Source organism: Aquarana catesbeiana, linkage group LG02, assembly GCF_042186555.1.
Source record: "Aquarana catesbeiana isolate 2022-GZ linkage group LG02, ASM4218655v1, whole genome shotgun sequence".
NCBI classification, from domain to species: Eukaryota; Metazoa; Chordata; class Amphibia; order Anura; family Ranidae; genus Aquarana; species Aquarana catesbeiana.
This window is the reverse complement of record NC_133325.1, coordinates 767,457,623-767,474,730: the sequence shown is the minus strand read 5'-3', so window position 1 is coordinate 767,474,730 and position 17,108 is coordinate 767,457,623. Positions and strand designations below refer to the sequence as shown.

The 17,108-nt window shown below is 43.3% G+C and overlaps 1 protein-coding gene across 1 annotated transcript in view; it reads right to left on the bottom strand.

Annotated features, from left to right (window-relative positions):
- ABCG1 (ATP binding cassette subfamily G member 1) overlaps window positions 1–16,549 on the bottom strand; it is a 144,865-nt gene extending 128,316 nt beyond the window's left edge. The window contains exon 1 of the mRNA XM_073617270.1: window positions 16,390–16,549. Coding sequence (XP_073473371.1) covers window positions 16,390–16,431 — 42 coding nt within the window. The 5' untranslated portion in view covers window positions 16,432–16,549. The remainder of the gene's footprint in view (window positions 1–16,389) is intronic.
- Window positions 16,550–17,108: the final 559 nt, after the last annotated feature.

The window sequence follows — 17,108 nt, the reverse complement described above, 5'->3', positions numbered from 1 at the left end:
AGAGAGAGGTCATGATATACCACATTCCAACCCAGATGAGAAGGGCCTAGCACTGCTTGCTGTTCGCCAGACATCCATCCAGCACCACTTCGGTCCCCTGCCAACCTTTGTTCTGAGCTTTGCATCGGGAGATCGATACGGCGGATCCATTGTACGTGTGTCGTTACAGAAGCTGCTGACCGGAGGGCATAAAATCGGCCTGGTCGTTGGTGAGAGGGCGATCGCCCACCTTTACAAATCCTTTTCTCACGGTTTCACTGACACACTTCGCACAGACGTCCTTACCTTGGGAATACTTTACTGAACCTATCTTGAACACTGTGCATAGACACCTTTGGCTTCTACCAATTCCAGAAGCATTATTGCTTGCTATTACACCTTATTGGATACAATTACTGAGCTCCAACTGCCGGTGAAGACCATCAGATCTGCAACGGGGACATTGCTGTCATTATTGCTACAAGGGGCCTTACACCATTGCCATTAAATCTGACCTCTCATTAAGGTAAAAGGTTTATAGGCTGGCCGAGGGTTCCCCTTTAGAAATTTGTCAGTCTAACCATTTAACTTTGTTTATCCTAGCAGGAGCAAGCAGAACTTCCCTGTACACGTGTATATAATAGACTGTTTTACCTGCAAATATCTTGGCTTGTGTTATTTGGAGGAATTCCTTTGCTGAGTTGGCGCTGCGGCCCAAAACTCAGCAGATCTATTACCTCCTCTTTGTGACGATATCATCTTTGAACTGTTCTAGTAAACATTATCAGAACATAAACGCACAGAGTTGTCTTACTTATTGCTTTAAAGTGGAAGTAAACCCTGATGGGTGCTACTTCCTCTTTGTTTCCCTGCAATGGTAAAGCATAATGGGCTACTATGCATTGCATAGTAGCCCATTATGTGACACTTACCTGCAGGAGAAGCCCGCGATGTCCCCGTCTTCCTTGCTAGTAGCGAGCGTTCATTCTTCACCCCTCTTCCTTCCGGGGCCACGAATTTGGGCCCTGTGACTGGCCGGAGTCGCGTGACGGCACATGACGTCACTCCCGCGCATGCGTGCGGGAGCCGCCTTTAACGGCATGACCCAAGCTAGAAACGGCACAGCGTGCCCTTTCTAACTCCGGCGCATGCGCAGAAGAAATTGCCCTACGGCGATTTGCAAATATCTCCTAGACCAGTGATGGCGAACCTTGGCACCCCAGATGTTTTGGAACTACATTTCCCATGATGCTCAACTACACTGCAGAGTGCATGAGCATCATGGGAAATGTAGTTCCAAAACATCTGGGGTGCCAAGGTTCGCCATCACTGTCCTAGACCGTGCAGGTCTGGGAGATATTTCAAGCACCTACAGGTAAGCCTTAATCTAGGCTTACCTGTAGGTTAAAGTGGTTGTAAAGGGTTTACAACCACTTTAAGGTGGTGCAAAGATGTCTGAACCCAGAGTGTCAGGTGGGTTGGAATATTCATCGGGTCATGGAAGTGCAGATCAACAGGTAAATCCAAGCAGCCCCTTAGGGGGGTCATGCTACACTAGTAAAAAAAAAGTAAATAAATACAATTTCCATAAAAATATCCCATTGTTTGTAGACGTGATAACTTTTGCGCAAACCAATCAATATACGCTTATTGGGATTTTTTTTTACCAAAAGTATGTAGCAGAATACATATTGGCCTGGTAAACTGGAAACTGGTAGCTGAAAATAAGGATACTATACAGAAGTTTAATGGGGTGTGGCAGACCTGGATTACATTTAAAAACTCATTTGGAAATTTATCAATTTCAAAAATTTAGCGCCGTTGGAGTATATATACTCTATTTGATTAAAAAAAGCATTAAAATCTGAAAAGAGATACTATGATTTCATGTGAGACACCACCTACTATGTTTTTTGTTTATCATTAAAAATTTCCTTTTTTTGTTTAACTTTTTCCTTTCTTTTTCTTTCTTTTTTCCTTATGTTTACGATTTAATAATTATAACTTTAATGAATATTAAGGTTAGATATGTATTCTGAATGACTTTCTTTAATTTGTGTATGTATATGTGTTTTGTTGTTTGTGCAAAAATACTAAAATTAATAAAAATATGTTGGACCAGAATACATATTGGCCAAAATTGATGAATAAATTTGATTTTTTTTGTACATTTTTTTTAATGGATGTGTTTTATAGCAGAAAAAAATATTGTTTTATGTTTCAAAATTGTCGTTTTATTTGTTTGTTTATAGTGCAAAAAATAAAAAAACGCAGAGGTGATCAAATACCACCAAAAGAAAGCTCTATTTGTGGGGAAAAGAGAATGACAGTTTTATTTGGGTACAATGTTGCACGACACAATTGTCGATGAACTGTGCAATTGTCAGTTAAAGTAATGCAGTGCTGTATCGCAAAAAATGCCCTGGACATGAAGGGGGGGTAAACCTTCCGGAGCTAAAGTGGTTAAATAATGTGTGTAAGGTACAGCAATGATCATACAAGGCATGTGGGTGGGAATTACCATTCTGCACTATAAACAGTTAAACAGAAGGCATCCAAGGTCAGCAGATAGGCTGCTTCATTACATCAATATCTGGATGGAACTCTGGAGTCCCAGGTACTCTGTGCTCATCAAATGCCCTTAGAAGATCATATTTCCAGTCTGACCGGAGTATACCTTTAAATTAAAGGTCAGTGGGTTTTGCACTTCTTACATTACATTACAGCTGATCTACGGCCTTCCCTTCAGTCTTACGCAGTTGTACCGGCTCACATCCTGGACTGAAATTGCTTCCTCTGATTTCACTGCACACTGCGAGCTTCTCACAATGTGCATTAGAAGCTGCATCAAATCAGATCGCCTAATTTCTTGTCTGGAGGATGTCCAACATCTTCCAACCCTTTCCCCCTTACATCAGTGCCCCCATTAGAGACCCCCCCCCCCCCAAAAAAAAAAAAAAAATGTTCAAAAATGCAGGGCAACCTCTTATTATAATTCTATTATTTCATATGTGAAAAAAAAAGTGCGATGATGGTGGAAACCAAGTATTGATACACTCCAATCTTATTCAGATATATACAGTGAGGACGGAAAGTATTCAGACTCCCTTCAATTTTTCACTCTTTGTTATATTGCAGCCATTTGCTAAATGTTGGCTGACATCACAGGGGTGGTCCTAACTGGGGAAAGATTGCGACCATATGGTTGGGATCCACCCAGAGGCCTGGCTTAGTCGGCCGCTCCCACCCCCTCCACAGCCCAGCGCTCCAGTAAGTGTGTGTGTGGGGGGGCAGAGCAGAGAGCCAGAGACTGACAGTCACGGCTCTCTGCTCAGAGTGGCGGGGAGAACTGAGCGATCAGCCATGTTTGATCACTCAGTTCTCACCCTGAGAGATGGCAGAGGAGAGATGCAGCATCACAACGATGCTGCATCCACCTACAGTGGGGGCGGAAAGTATTCAGACCCCCTTAAATTTTTCACTCTTTGTTATATTGCAGCCATTTGATAAAATAATGTAAGTTCATTTTTTTCCTCAATAATGTACACACAGCACCCCATATTGACAGAAAAACACAGAATTGTTGACATTTTTGCAGATTTATTAAAAAAAGAAAAACTGAAATATCACATGGTCCTAAGTATTCAGACCCTTTGCTCAGTATTTAGTAGAAGCACCCTTTTGATCTAATACAGCCATGAGTCTTTTTGGGAAAGATGCAACAAGTTTTTCACACCTGGATTTGGGGACCTTCTGCCATTCCGCCTTGCAGATCCTCTCCAGTTCTGTCAGGTTGGATGGTAAACGTTGGTGGACAGCCATTTTTAGGTCTCTCCAGAGATGCTCAATTGGGTGGGGTTCCACCCAAAAAAACAAAAATACTTGAAAAATCCTAAAAAAAAAAAAAAAAAAAAAAAAAATTGGATTTTTTTTTTTAACTTACCTCTAAATGCCTGTTGCTAGGGGGTCCCTCGTAGTCTGCCCCTTCCAGTGCCTGGGCTGGTGACATCACTTCCCCCTCGGCACAGGAAGGGCTCAGCTCTGCTCCCTCGCCGCAGTCAATCATCTGGGACCCATTACAGGTCCCAGGTGACTGAGCGGCCAATCACGGCGCCGCTCGCGCATGCGCAGTGGGTGCCAGGCTGTGAAGCCACAGCCCGGCGCCCACTGTTGCAATGCCGGCGCCGCTGAACGGAGGGGGAGACGAGCGGAGCTTCGATCCCCCGCATCGCTGGACCCAGGGACAGGTAAGTGTCCAATTAAAAGTCAGCAGCTGCAGTATTTGTAGCTGCTGACTTTTAATTTTTTTTTTTTTTTACCCGACCCCCTGGGTGGAACTCCTCTTTAAGTCAGGGCTCTGGCTGGGCCATTCAAGAACAGTCACGGAGTTGTTGTGAAGCCACTCCTTCGTTATTTTAGCTGTGTGCTTAGGGCAGGCATGTCCAAAGTCCGGCCCGCGGGCCATTTGCGGCCCGCGGTCCGGTTTTATACGGCCCCCACATGCCTCCAGCTTTTGTCACCCTTGTGGCCCCCCTTGCTCCGCACTCTGCAATGTCTGTATTGTTCCGTAATCCCCGAGCGCCTCTCACTGACAAGCAGGGGCGTGTTCCAAAACCCTCCGTGAAGCTGACAGCACGCGGCGCCAATAGCAGACACTGAGTCATTTCCCTGCGGCAGCTGCAGAGCTCTCAGTGCCTGTGATTGGCAGCGGTGATTGGCGGCGGTGATTGGCTGCGGCGCCGTGTGCTGTCAGCGTCCCAGCGGGCTCGTGCATGATCCCTGAAGTGAGCGGCACTCGGGGACTAATATAACTCAGGAGTGCACAGAAATTGTTCCGTAATCCCCGAGCGCCTCTCACTGACAAGCAGGGGCGTGTTCCAAAACCCTCCGTGAAGCTGACAGCACGCGGCGCCAATAGCAGACACTGAGTCATTTCCCTGCGGCAGCTGCAGAGCTCTCAGTGCCTGTGATTGGCAGCGGTGATTGGCGGCGGTGATTGGCTGCGGCGCCGTGTGCTGTCAGCGTCCCAGCGGGCTCGTGCATGATCCCTGAAGTGAGCGGCGCTCGGGGACTAATATAACTCAGGAGTGCACAGAAATTGTTCCGTAATCCCCGAGCGCCTCTCACTGACAAGCAGGGGCGTGTTCCAAAACCCTCCGGGTAGCTGACAGCACGCGGCGCCAATAGCAGACACTGAGTCATTTCCCTGCGGCAGCTGCAGAGCTCTCAGTGCCTGTGATTGGCGGCGGTGATTGGCGGTGGTGATTGGCTGCGGCGCCGTGTGCTGTCAGCGTCCCAGCGGGCTCGTGCATGATCCCTGAAGTGAGCGGCGCTCGGGGACTAATATAACTCAGGAGTTACAACTCATCCTTGCCCTGATCTGAGCCTGGGGGCAGATTACAAGTGGGGGCCAGAAAGAATATTAAAAAAAATAGCTCATCTTTGCCCTGATCTGAGCCTGGGGGCAGATTACAAGTGGGGGCCAGAAAGAATATTAAAAAAAATAGCTCATCTTTGCCCTGATCTGAGCCTGGGGGCAGATTACAAGTGGGGGCCAGAAAGAATATAAAATATATATAAAAAAAAGCTCATCCTTGCCCTGATCAAAACTTGGGGGCCACAGAAGTAATAAAGGCCAGATTTCTCAGGAGAGAAAATAAATCATTTGTACAAAACTGAGCCCATCCTCTGGGATTTGTTTGGGGGCCAAAGAGGAGATATATATATCCAAATAACAGCTCATCTTCACCACACACAGCCACAAAGGTAGGAGAATACTTGTTGGGCAGTGTATTAGTGTATCGGACGAACACGCTTAGACCAAAACCTCTGACACTGCGCTCACAAGATCCCTTTCCCTTCTGGTCAATTTCTAAAATGGCGACTGTAAACAAGAGAAGGAAAGTTGACAGTGAGGGCCGCCGCTTCCAGGACAGGTGGAAAGTGGAATATTTCTTCACTGAAATACGGAATCACTGTGTTTGTCTGATATGCCAAGAGACTGTGGCTGTTTATAAAGAATTTAATGTCAAGAGACACTACCAGTCGCGACATAGCACATACGACAAGCTAACAGGGCACGACCGCAGTGAAAAGTTGAAGCAACTTGAAGCTGTTTTAATGTCGCAACAGCGATTTTTCACAAGAGCCCGTGAGTCAAATGAAAATGCCACAAAGGCAAGCTATGAGGTGTCAACGTTAATTGCTAAAAATTGCAAATCTTTTTCTGAGGGTGACTTTATCAAAGAATGTGTTATGAAAATGGTTGAGAATATCTGTCCCGAGAAGAAGCAAGAGTTTGCCAACATTTGCCTGGCTCGTAACACTGTGACACGGAGAGTTGAAGAGATTTCATCAGATATTAAGAGACAGTTGACATCCAAAGGAGTGGATTTTGACTTCTTTTCAGTAGCCTGTGATGAAAGCACGGATCTATCTGACACGGCTCAGTTGCTGATTTTTATGAGAGGGGTGGACGATGAAATGAACGTGACTGAAGAGCTACTTGACCTCCAAAGCCTTACGGACCAAACAAGAGGAAAAGATTTATTTGTCTCTGTTAGTTCCGCCATAGATGACATGAAACTGCCTTGGAACAAACTTACTGGGATTATTACTGATGGGGCACCTGCCATGGCTGGAGAACGAAGTGGATTAGCAACCCTAATCTGTAACAAGGTGATCGAAGAAGGAGGCAAAGCTATAAAACTCCACTGTATCATTCATCAACAAGTTCTCTGCGCCAAACATCTCAAATATGACCATGTTATGAAACCGGTGGTGAAGACTATTAATTTTATTCGCTCTAAAGCCCTGTGCCACCGCCAGTTTAAACAGTTTCTACTGGACATCCAGGCTGAATACGAAGATGTTGTATATCACAACGATGTAAGATGGCTCAGCCGGGGGTCTGCACTGCAGCGTTTCAACTCTCTCAAAAAGGAAATCGGAGAATTCTTAGAAACAAAGGGACAACCAATGCGAGAACTATCTGATCCGATTTGGCTGGCTGATTTGGGGTTTCTAGTTGACATAACAAAGCATCTGAATGTACTGAACACCAGTCTTCAGGGGAAAGATGCAGCGGTGAACCAGCTTTATTCACACCTCAAAGCCTTTGGAACAAAGCTGCAACTTTTCATAAGGCAGTTATCACAAACACAGCCCAATCTCATACATTTTTCAGCATTGCAGGAAATAATGAACAGTTTTCCACAGGACAATATCAGTGCACAAATGAGCAGGTATGCAGCAGACATCACATCTCTGGCTGGGGAGTTTAAACGGCGCTTTCAGGATTTTGCAGCTATTGAAAAGGAGATCAGCCTTTTCTCCTCTCCATTCTCTGTTGACCCCAATGATGCTCCAGATCAGCTGCAGCTCGAGCTCATTGAGCTGCATTGTGACAGCGAGTTACGCAGTCGTCACCAACAGCTCTCTCTTGTGAACTTTTACCGCCAACTGGATAAGAGCCGGTTTCAAGAGATTCGAACATTGGCTAAGAAAATGCTGAGCTTGTTTGGCTCAACATATATGTGTGAGAAGACATTCTCTGCTATGAACTTTAACAAGAACCGCGTGAGGACAAGACTAAGTGACTCTCACCTGCGGGACATTTTGCGCATCAAAACCACTGCCTTTGACCCAGACCTAGCCTATGTGCTGCAGTCCAGATCTCAGTTTCACCCTTCACATTAGTGCAGACAAGTTTTCTTTTTCAATTGAGATGAATATATTATAAAATCTCAGTTAATGTCAGTTGGTCTAAATTAGTTATGAATTTGGACACAAGATGTATACTTGATGTTATGTTCCTGTTTATATTTTTTTAACTTAAAAGTTGACAGACAGCCTTTATTATAATATGTAATGTACTTTGAGTGATTTAACACCTGTTTAGATTTGTCATCCATGTGACAAAATTAAAAGTATGCCGTTTGCAATAAACTTTGCATAAAAATTTCATTTGCATTTAATTTTAATGGTTCAAAAAAAGTCAGGCAAAATGGTCGGCCCTCATGCATGTTCACTTCATGAAATCTGGCCCTCTTTGAAAAAAGTTTGGACACCCCTGGCTTAGGGTCATTGTCTTGTTGGAAGGTAAACCTTCAGCCCAGTCTGGGGTCCTGAGCACTCTGGAGAAGGTTTTCATCCAGGATATCCCTGTACTTGGCGGTATTCATGTTTCCCTCGATTGCAACCAGTCGTCCTGTCCCTGCAGCTGAAAAACACCCCCACAGCATGATCCTGCCACCACCATGCTTCACTGTTGGGACTGTATTGGACAGGTGATGAGCAGTGCCTGGTTTTCTCCACACATACCGCTTAGAATTGAGGCCAAAAAGTTCTATCTTGGTCTCATCAGACCAGAGAATCTTATTTCTCACCATCTTGGAGTCCTTCAGGTGTTTTTTAGCAAACTCCATGCGGGCTTTCATGTGTCTTGCACTGAGGAGAGGCTTCCGTTGGGCCACTCTGCCATAAAGCCCCGACTGGTGGAGGGCTGCAGTGATGGTTGACTTTCTACAACTTTCTCCCATCTCCCGACTGCATCTCTGGAGCTCAGCCACAGTGATCTTTGGGTTCTTCTTTACCTCTCTCACCAAGGCTCTTCTACCCCGATAGCTCAGTTTGGCCGGACGGACAGCTCTAGGAAGGGTTCTGGTTGTCCCAAAAGTCTTCCATTTAAGGATTATGGAGGCCACTGTGCTCTTAGGAACCTTAGGTGCAGCAGGAATTTTTTTTTGTAACCTTGGCCAGATCTGTGCCTTGCCACAATTCTGTCTCTGAGCTCTTCAGGCAGTTCCTTTGACCTCATGATTCTCATTTGCTCAGACATGCACTGTGAGCTGTAAGGTCTTATATAGACAGGTGTGTGGCTTTCCTAACCAAGTCCAATCAGTATAATTAAACACAGCTGGACTCAAATGAAGGTGTAGAACCATCTCAAGGATGATCAGAAGAAATGGACAGCACCTGAGTAAAAATATATGAGTGTCACAGCAAAGGGTCTGAATACTTAGGACCATGTGATATTTCAGTTTTTCTTTTTTAATAAATCTGCAATAATGTCAACAATTCTGTGTTTTTCTGTCAATATGGGGTGCTGTGTGTACATTAATGAGGAAAAAAATGAACTTAAATGATTTTAGCAAATGGCTGCAATATAACAAAGAGTGAAAATGTAAGGGGGTCTGAATACTTTCCGTCCCCACTGTATACTGTGCAATCTTGATACACATAATACTATATGAATAGTGGTGGAAATCTCCGATCCTATTATTATTATTATATATATATTAGAACATTCGAAGCAGGGAATAAAATCAATCTCTTCCCTTAGTAAAAGAACCTCACACAGTGCACAAAAACACTGGCTGGGCACAAATTTAACCCTGTGGTCGCCTAGATGGTTTAACTCCTTCCCAGCCAGTGTCATTAGTACAGTGACACTGGTTCCCACAGAGTTTCAGTTAGTGCCCGATTTTCTGCCACAATATCACAGTCCCACTATAAGATGTTAATCACCTCCATTAGTATAAAAAAATAAATAAATAATAATTCCAGTATATATCCCATAAGTCGGAGACGCTATAACTTTTGCGCAAACCAATCAATATACGCTTATTGGGATTTTTTTTAACAAAAAATATGTAGCAGAATCTATATTTGTCTAAATGTATGAAGAAATTAGATTTTTTAAATGTTTTTTTGGATATGTTTTATAGCAGAAAGTAAAATATATATATATATATATATATATATATATATGTATAGTTATATTTATTATCTATTTATATCGCAAAAAATAAAACACGCAGTGGTGATCAAATACTGTACCACCAAAAGAAAGCTCTGTTTGTGGGGGAAAAAATGACATTTGGGTACAGCGTTGCATGACTATGCAATTGTCAGTTAAAGTAATGTAGTGCCATTAAGGAAAAGATGGCCTGGTCATGGAAGGGGGTAAATCCTCTGTGGTTAAAGGGTAACTCCACTTTCGCAGGGAAAAAAATAGCAAATAGTGAAAAAATAATATAGCATATACAGTACAATTGCGACACAAGTCATATTGTGATTGAATGTTATTAAAAACGACCTTTCCTTTTTAATCTGCAGCCGCTGTATTGTTCTGAAAATGCAATATGGCTACCTGGAGGTGTTCTATACACAGAATGCCCCCCAGAAACATCATATCCTGCTTGTGTAATTGGCTCACTGATTTTCCCAGAAGTATGTCTAAGATACAAGTCAGATTTCAGTCATCCCCTGCAACAAAAATGTCATTTTTTGGTGAGATACTCCCAATAGGAAATCACATCTAAAGGGATGCAGACCCCGCAACTTTCCTCATTAGTGTGACCCACGGTTTGTTTAGTGTGATGCTCAGGGTCGATCCCTATGGGGAGTAGTGTGGGTGATGCTGCAATCACTGCAAGGAGTGCCAGCGAGGGATGGAGCTTGTCCCAGCTCCTGTAGTCACTGGAAGGAAGAGAGGAATGGTGCCTATGGTGGTATGAGAGGGACAAACTCAGCCTGGGCTCCCACCAGGCCACGCCCCCATTTCCTCATTAGTGCCCTGCAGGTGCTACAGCTGATTGATAATTATGAAGCCACTCCCATTAGACTAGGTCAACACTGGTGCGATGCGGGAACCACGGCGATTCCTGTGCGGGTTTCCGCACTGCATCAGAATCGCAGACAGTTCACACTATGCTCTGGGAACTGCTGCGGGTGTCAATAGAAAGTTAATGACAACCCCAAATAAGTTGTGCAAACTGTGGAATCAGTGTGAACACGCATGCGATCCGATTCCAGTGCAGACAAAAAAAAAAGGGCCCTGCACCATTTTGGTGCGAATGTGATTTCAGCCATGCACTGTATGGCTGAATTTGCACAGCAACAGACATCACATGTGACATGCACAGGAATGCGGTGCGAATCACATGCGATGTCTGCAATCGCATTAGTGTGAACCCAACCTTAGACTCGCTTTCCCACATGGACACAGACGAACACACAGGGATTTTTCAGAATAACAAAAGCTAGGAATCTGCAACAAAGTTTGTTAACCACTTCCGGATCACCTACTGCATATATCCTGCGGCAGGGCGGCCCGGCTGCACGAAATCACGTACCTGTATGTGATTTCATGCACAAGGTCTGGGGCTTGCGCTCGTGATTGGACACCGCTGGAGCCAATCAGCCAATTCAGCCGCCGGCCACCCGCAATCGTTCACAGGACAGGCAGAACGGCGTATGTAAATAAGGCAGTTCTGTGAGGGAGGAAAATGGAGATCTTGTGTTTCTGCTAAGCAGAAACACGGATCTCTGTGTTCCTCCAGTCACAGCATCCCTCACACAGTTAGAAAGCATTCCCTAGGAGCACATTTAACCCTTTGATCGCCCCTGATGTTAACGCCTTCCCTGTCAGTGTCATTTATACAGTGACAGTGCATTTTTTTTAGCACTGATCACTGTATTGATGTCACCGATCCCCAAACAGTGTCACTTAGTGTCAGATAAAAACGCTGATCGCCGCCATTACTAGTAAAAACAATTTTAAAAAGTCCATAAATCTATCCCATAGTTTGTGGACACTAGTAAGGTATTTACTAAAGGCAAATCTACTTTGGGCTGCAAGTGCACTTGGAAGTGCAGTCGCTGTAGATCTGAGGGGAAGATCTGAAATGAGGGGAAGCTCTGCTGATTTTATCATCCAATCACGCGCAAGCAAAAATGCTGTTTTTTTATTATCCTTACATGTCCCCCTCGGATCTACAGCGACTGCACTTCCAAGTGCACTTGCAGTGCAAAGTGGATTTGCCTTTATAGTAAATAACCCTCTATAACTTTTACACAATCAATATACATTTATTGGGATTTTTTTTTACCAAAAATATGTACAGTAGCAGAACACATATTGACCTAAATTGATGAAAAAAATAGATTTTTTTTTTTACATTTTTTTTATTGGATTTGTTTTATAGCAGAAAGTAAAAATATTGTTTTTTCTTCAAAAGCCTTTTTTTTTTTTGTTTATAGCGCAAAAAATTAAAACCGCAGAGGTGATCAAATACCACCAAAAGGAAACTCTATTTCTGGGGGGAAAAAAAAGGACATCAATTTTATTTGGGTACAGCGTCGCACGACCGCGCAATTGTCAGTTAAAGTAACGCAGGACCGTATCGCAAAAAAAAAACAAAAAAACATGGCTTGGTCATGAAGGGAGGTAAAACCTTCCGGGGCTGAAGTGATTAAAATCCTTGCATTGCACATAGATCCCCCAATGTTTTTTTCTTAACAAAAGTGGAGTTGCGCTTTAAAAATCAGCTTTAATAAGAGCAATTTCCACTATTTATCAGCCTTTTCTACCAACCTGGGGTCTTGCAGCACACTTGGTAAATGATAAGCATAATTCTTCTTATTATTTTGCAATTCTATTGAAATGAACACACACGATCCTTTCCATTGTCTCTGCAAGATCAGTTTTTTCCCACATCCAGATGCCAAGTGCTCAAAAAACAGACATTAAACCCCCCCTGGCACCCCTCCTCCACACAGGATCACACCTATTGCACATTTCCCTGTCAGCTATTTACAGTTCCTTCTTTAAAATACCTCCCCAAGGTCTCCTGCATACGTCTTATATAATGAGATCGGATGGCTTGTGTATTGCTTTCCTGCAAGACTGATGGCAAGTTTTAGGAGAGGATGCATTGAGCCTGCACTGCGCATGCGTGCACGATCCTCTAATCCTCAGCTCAGAGAGGTAACTAGCGGTCATTCTCTGCTTCTGCCCTAAAAAAAAAAAAAAAAAAAAAAAAAAACAGGTGCAGCGTGCCCAGGGGCTGCAGGAAGTGGGGCAAGGCTATAAAGCAGCTGGATGCCCTTCCAGCACACATTACATACTCCTAAATACATAACATCCATTCAAACACCAAGCCTCACCACCTCCTAGGCAATGAAATACGCCTCTAATAACACATTTAACGTCCTATTCCCGAATAAAATTGCAAGCCAGCAAACAATGATATACAATGTAACAATAATGCACTTTAGTCTTCGTGCAGATCTCTAAGAGCAAGCAATCATCGAGAAGCATACAAGCCTGATGGTGACAATAATATAATAATGCGACATTAAAATACATAAGAAACAATCTAAAAAGAAAAAAATACTTCCTGCAGTTTACTGAAAGCAAACACATTTCAGTAAGCTTTCCATGTGCCAATCGTAAATTATTCATAATAATACAAGACACAAATGCACAAATGCAGTTTAGCCTGTAAAAGGGGAAGAAAACCGCAAAGTGTGCAAATATCAGGGAACTTGCAAGGAGAGGGCAGTATGTACAAAGCTTGCATTGCAGTCTCTGAAGGGTTAAACATTGTGTGTCCCTTGAGGATTTAATAAGACAGTTAACGTTGGTGACCTCTTTATAATTACAGCCACAGCAATTGATTGGGAGTGTGATTCACTTCCGAAATATCGCAACGGTGTGGATGGAGCGATGTACAAAACTCTAATCCGCTACATACTTCGCTGATGTCATCTGTTTTTTTCAGGGAGATGCCTTTCTACATAGCTCTGTCTACAGCTATCTACAGAACCCTATACTTTTTATACAGCTAATTATAGACCCTATAGCTCAATATACAGATCCTATAGTCCACCTACAGCTATCTATACACCCCATAGTCCTTACACAGCTATCTATACACCCCATAGTCCTTACACAGCTATCTATACACCCCATAGTTCTTACACAGCTATCTGTAGACCATATACTCCTTATACAGGTCTATAGACCCTATAGCTCAACCTACAGACTCTATACTTCTTATACATCTAACTATAAACCCTATAGCTCAATCTATAGACCCTATAGTCCACCTACAGCTATAGACCCCAAAGCTATCTACAGATCATATACTTCTTATACAGCTATCTATAGACCCTATAGCTCAATCTACAGACCATATAGTCCACCTACAGCTATCTATAGACTCCATAGTTCCTACACAGCTATCTACAGATCTTATACTTCTTATACAACTATATATAGACCATATAGCTCAATATACAGACTATATACTTCTTATACAGCTATCTATAGACCCTATGCTTGTTATACAGCTATCTGTAGACCCTATAGCTCAATATACAGACCCTATATTTCTGTTACAGCTATAGACCCTATGCTTCTTATGCAGCTATTTATACACCCTACAGCTTAATCTATAGACCCTATAGTCTGCCTGCAGCTATATATATATATATATATATATATATATATATATATATATATACCCAATAGTTCTTACACAGCTATCTATAGACTCTATAGTTCTTATACAGATCTACAGACCCAATAGCTCAACCTACATACTCTATACTTTTTCTTATACATCTATCTATAGACCCTATAGCTCAATCTACAGACCCTATAGTCCACCTACAGCTGTCTATACACCCCATAGTTCTTACACAGCTATCTACAGATCCTATACTTCTTATACAACTATATATAGACCCTATAGCTCAATATACAGACCCTATACTTCTGTTACAGCTATAGACCCTATGCTTCTTATGCAGCTATTTATACTCCCTATAGCTTAATCTATAGACCCTATAGTCCGCCTGCAGCTATATATAGACCCAATAGTTCTTACACAGCTATCTATAGACTCTATACTTCTTATACAGAGCTATAGACCCTACAGCTCAACCAACCGGCTATATTCCTTGTATACAGCTATCTATAGACCTTATAGCTCAATCTATAGACCCTATAGTTCTTGCACAGCTATATTTAGACCCTTTATTTCCTATACAGCTATCTATAGACCCAATAGCTCAGCCCACAACCTATAATTCCATCTACAGCTATCTATAGACCCAGCTCCTTATAAGGCGGTCTATAGATCTTATACAGCTATATAAACCCTATGGTTCTCATACAACTATCTATAGACCTTATAGTTCATATACAGCTCTCTATAGACCTTATAGCTTAGTAGTATAAAGCTATATAAAGACCCCGTGGCTCTATCTACAGCTAACTAAAGACCCTCCAGTCCACCTACAACTATCTATAGACCCTGTAGCTCCATGTATCTATAGACAATATAGCTCAATCTTCCCTAATCCTTCACCTACAGATTTCTTTAGACCCTATAGCCCCTTATATTCAGTAGCTAACTGTAGAACATATGGCTTAATCTACAGACCATATAGAACCATTCACAGCCACCTATAGACCTTATGGCTCCTTATACAGATGTTTATATATATATATATACAAAAGCTCCACCTACAGCTACTGTATGTATGGTCCCCAACAAATGGCGTCCTATACAGCTGTCTATGGGGCTAACATCTCTTTATACTCCTATCTATAGACCCTGTAGATTAGTTTACAGCTGTTTATGGACTCTGTCGCTCCAGTGCGAAGCTATATAATAACACAGAGACTTCCAGTACAGCCAGGAATAGATCTGGCTCCCTATGAACTATCTGGTACAGTGGTACTACATGTCCCAGGAACCCCCCCTCCCCAAAGGGAAAGAAAAACAAGTCTATTACCCAGCCACATGTCAAGCTCTTCCTATTTCCCTTGTGCTGCTTAAAGGAGTCAATCAACCAGACTCAGATCTATGCAAAAAGTGGAGGTTAACAGTCAGGTAGGTTTTCTTTTTCAGAATGAACAAGAAATCTGAACGACTGTCTTTGCCAACTGCTTCTTCTTCTTTTTTTTTAGATCCCAGTATAGATATTTCACAATTCCAAGTCCCCCAATCACTTTATACTGCCTAAAGATGACCTCATCTGTGCAGACAAGTGGACCCCCCCCCCCCCACCCCAGGAGGTACAGAGTCTCCAGTATAGAGGGGACCTATATGGTTGCCATTGGCAGAGTCTTTATTATTTATTTATTTTTATTATTAGTATTCATTTTTTAGGCAAACCTTAAACATTTATCCCAATTCCTAATCTGTGCACCCAAATCACTCTTCCTCTGCTTAGCCTTGCACCGCAATCAATGAAACAGACTAGAAAGAAAGCCTTATTTAAAAAATCCAGGACACAGATGAGCTAGGCAGTCAATATTAGCAATCCCTATTTAAGGAATCCAGGCTGTGATTGTTCCAACCCTATTTACTCAAGCGGTGCAGTGAGCAGTGAGGGGGGGGGGGGGGGGGGGGGCTATATAGTATCCCATCCTAGTGCCCTCCATTGATACCTGCAGCTGGGGGCTCTGTAAGCTGTATGGATGGATCAGCACTGTGTGACCTTGATTCAGCTGCAGCTTATTTATGGGATGGGGCAGCCAGAGCCTCAAGTTATATAAAGAAAAGTAAACCCCAGGCAGGGTGGGTAGGTAGGTGGGTGAGCAGCACTTACCAGGTTGGAGGCAGCACTGAAGGCTGCGGTCAGGCAGGCCATCCCCTGCCCGGGCAGGCTGCTGTCTATGGCTGATGGTGCTGAAACGCTCCTCTCTCTGCTCGCTGCGATCTGCCTGCTGCACACAGCCCCAGCACTGACAGCTCCCCGACCGCCCCGCCCTCCCAGCACTGCCATTGGCTGGCAGGGTGACAGGTGGGCGGGGTCTGCAGGATGCAGGTAAACGTGCTCTTGTTTTGCTTCTTCCTGAGCTGTCTCCTTGATATGTCATTATCCTCACATTGTGCACAGAGGGAGGGCGGAGGGAGGGGCTCATCTGCCAGGCTACAGGTTCCATATTGGGCTGCTGGACTTCACTGTAGCAAATAGCCCAGTGGTTGGAGGAAGGGGGGGGGGGGGAGCAGAAAATGGCACTTTGACATTAGAAAGAACAATTATGGGCTTAGCTATTGAGGGAAAAATAAAAAAGCCCACTTAGAGGCAATCCAGAATGTGTGCAGTGGGAGAGCACAATAATTTGTTTGCAAAATAGATTTTTTTTTTTAAAGGATAAGTGGAGGCGAGTAATTTTGTTTGATTTATTTATTGACTGATGTGTTTGTGTTCTCAAGGCTGTATTTATCAATATGTGGGTTTGAAATAATAATTTTATCACTCATCCTTCCTGCCTGCAACCCTCACATTAAGCTTCCCTATATCTCCGCCATGACCCTCACATT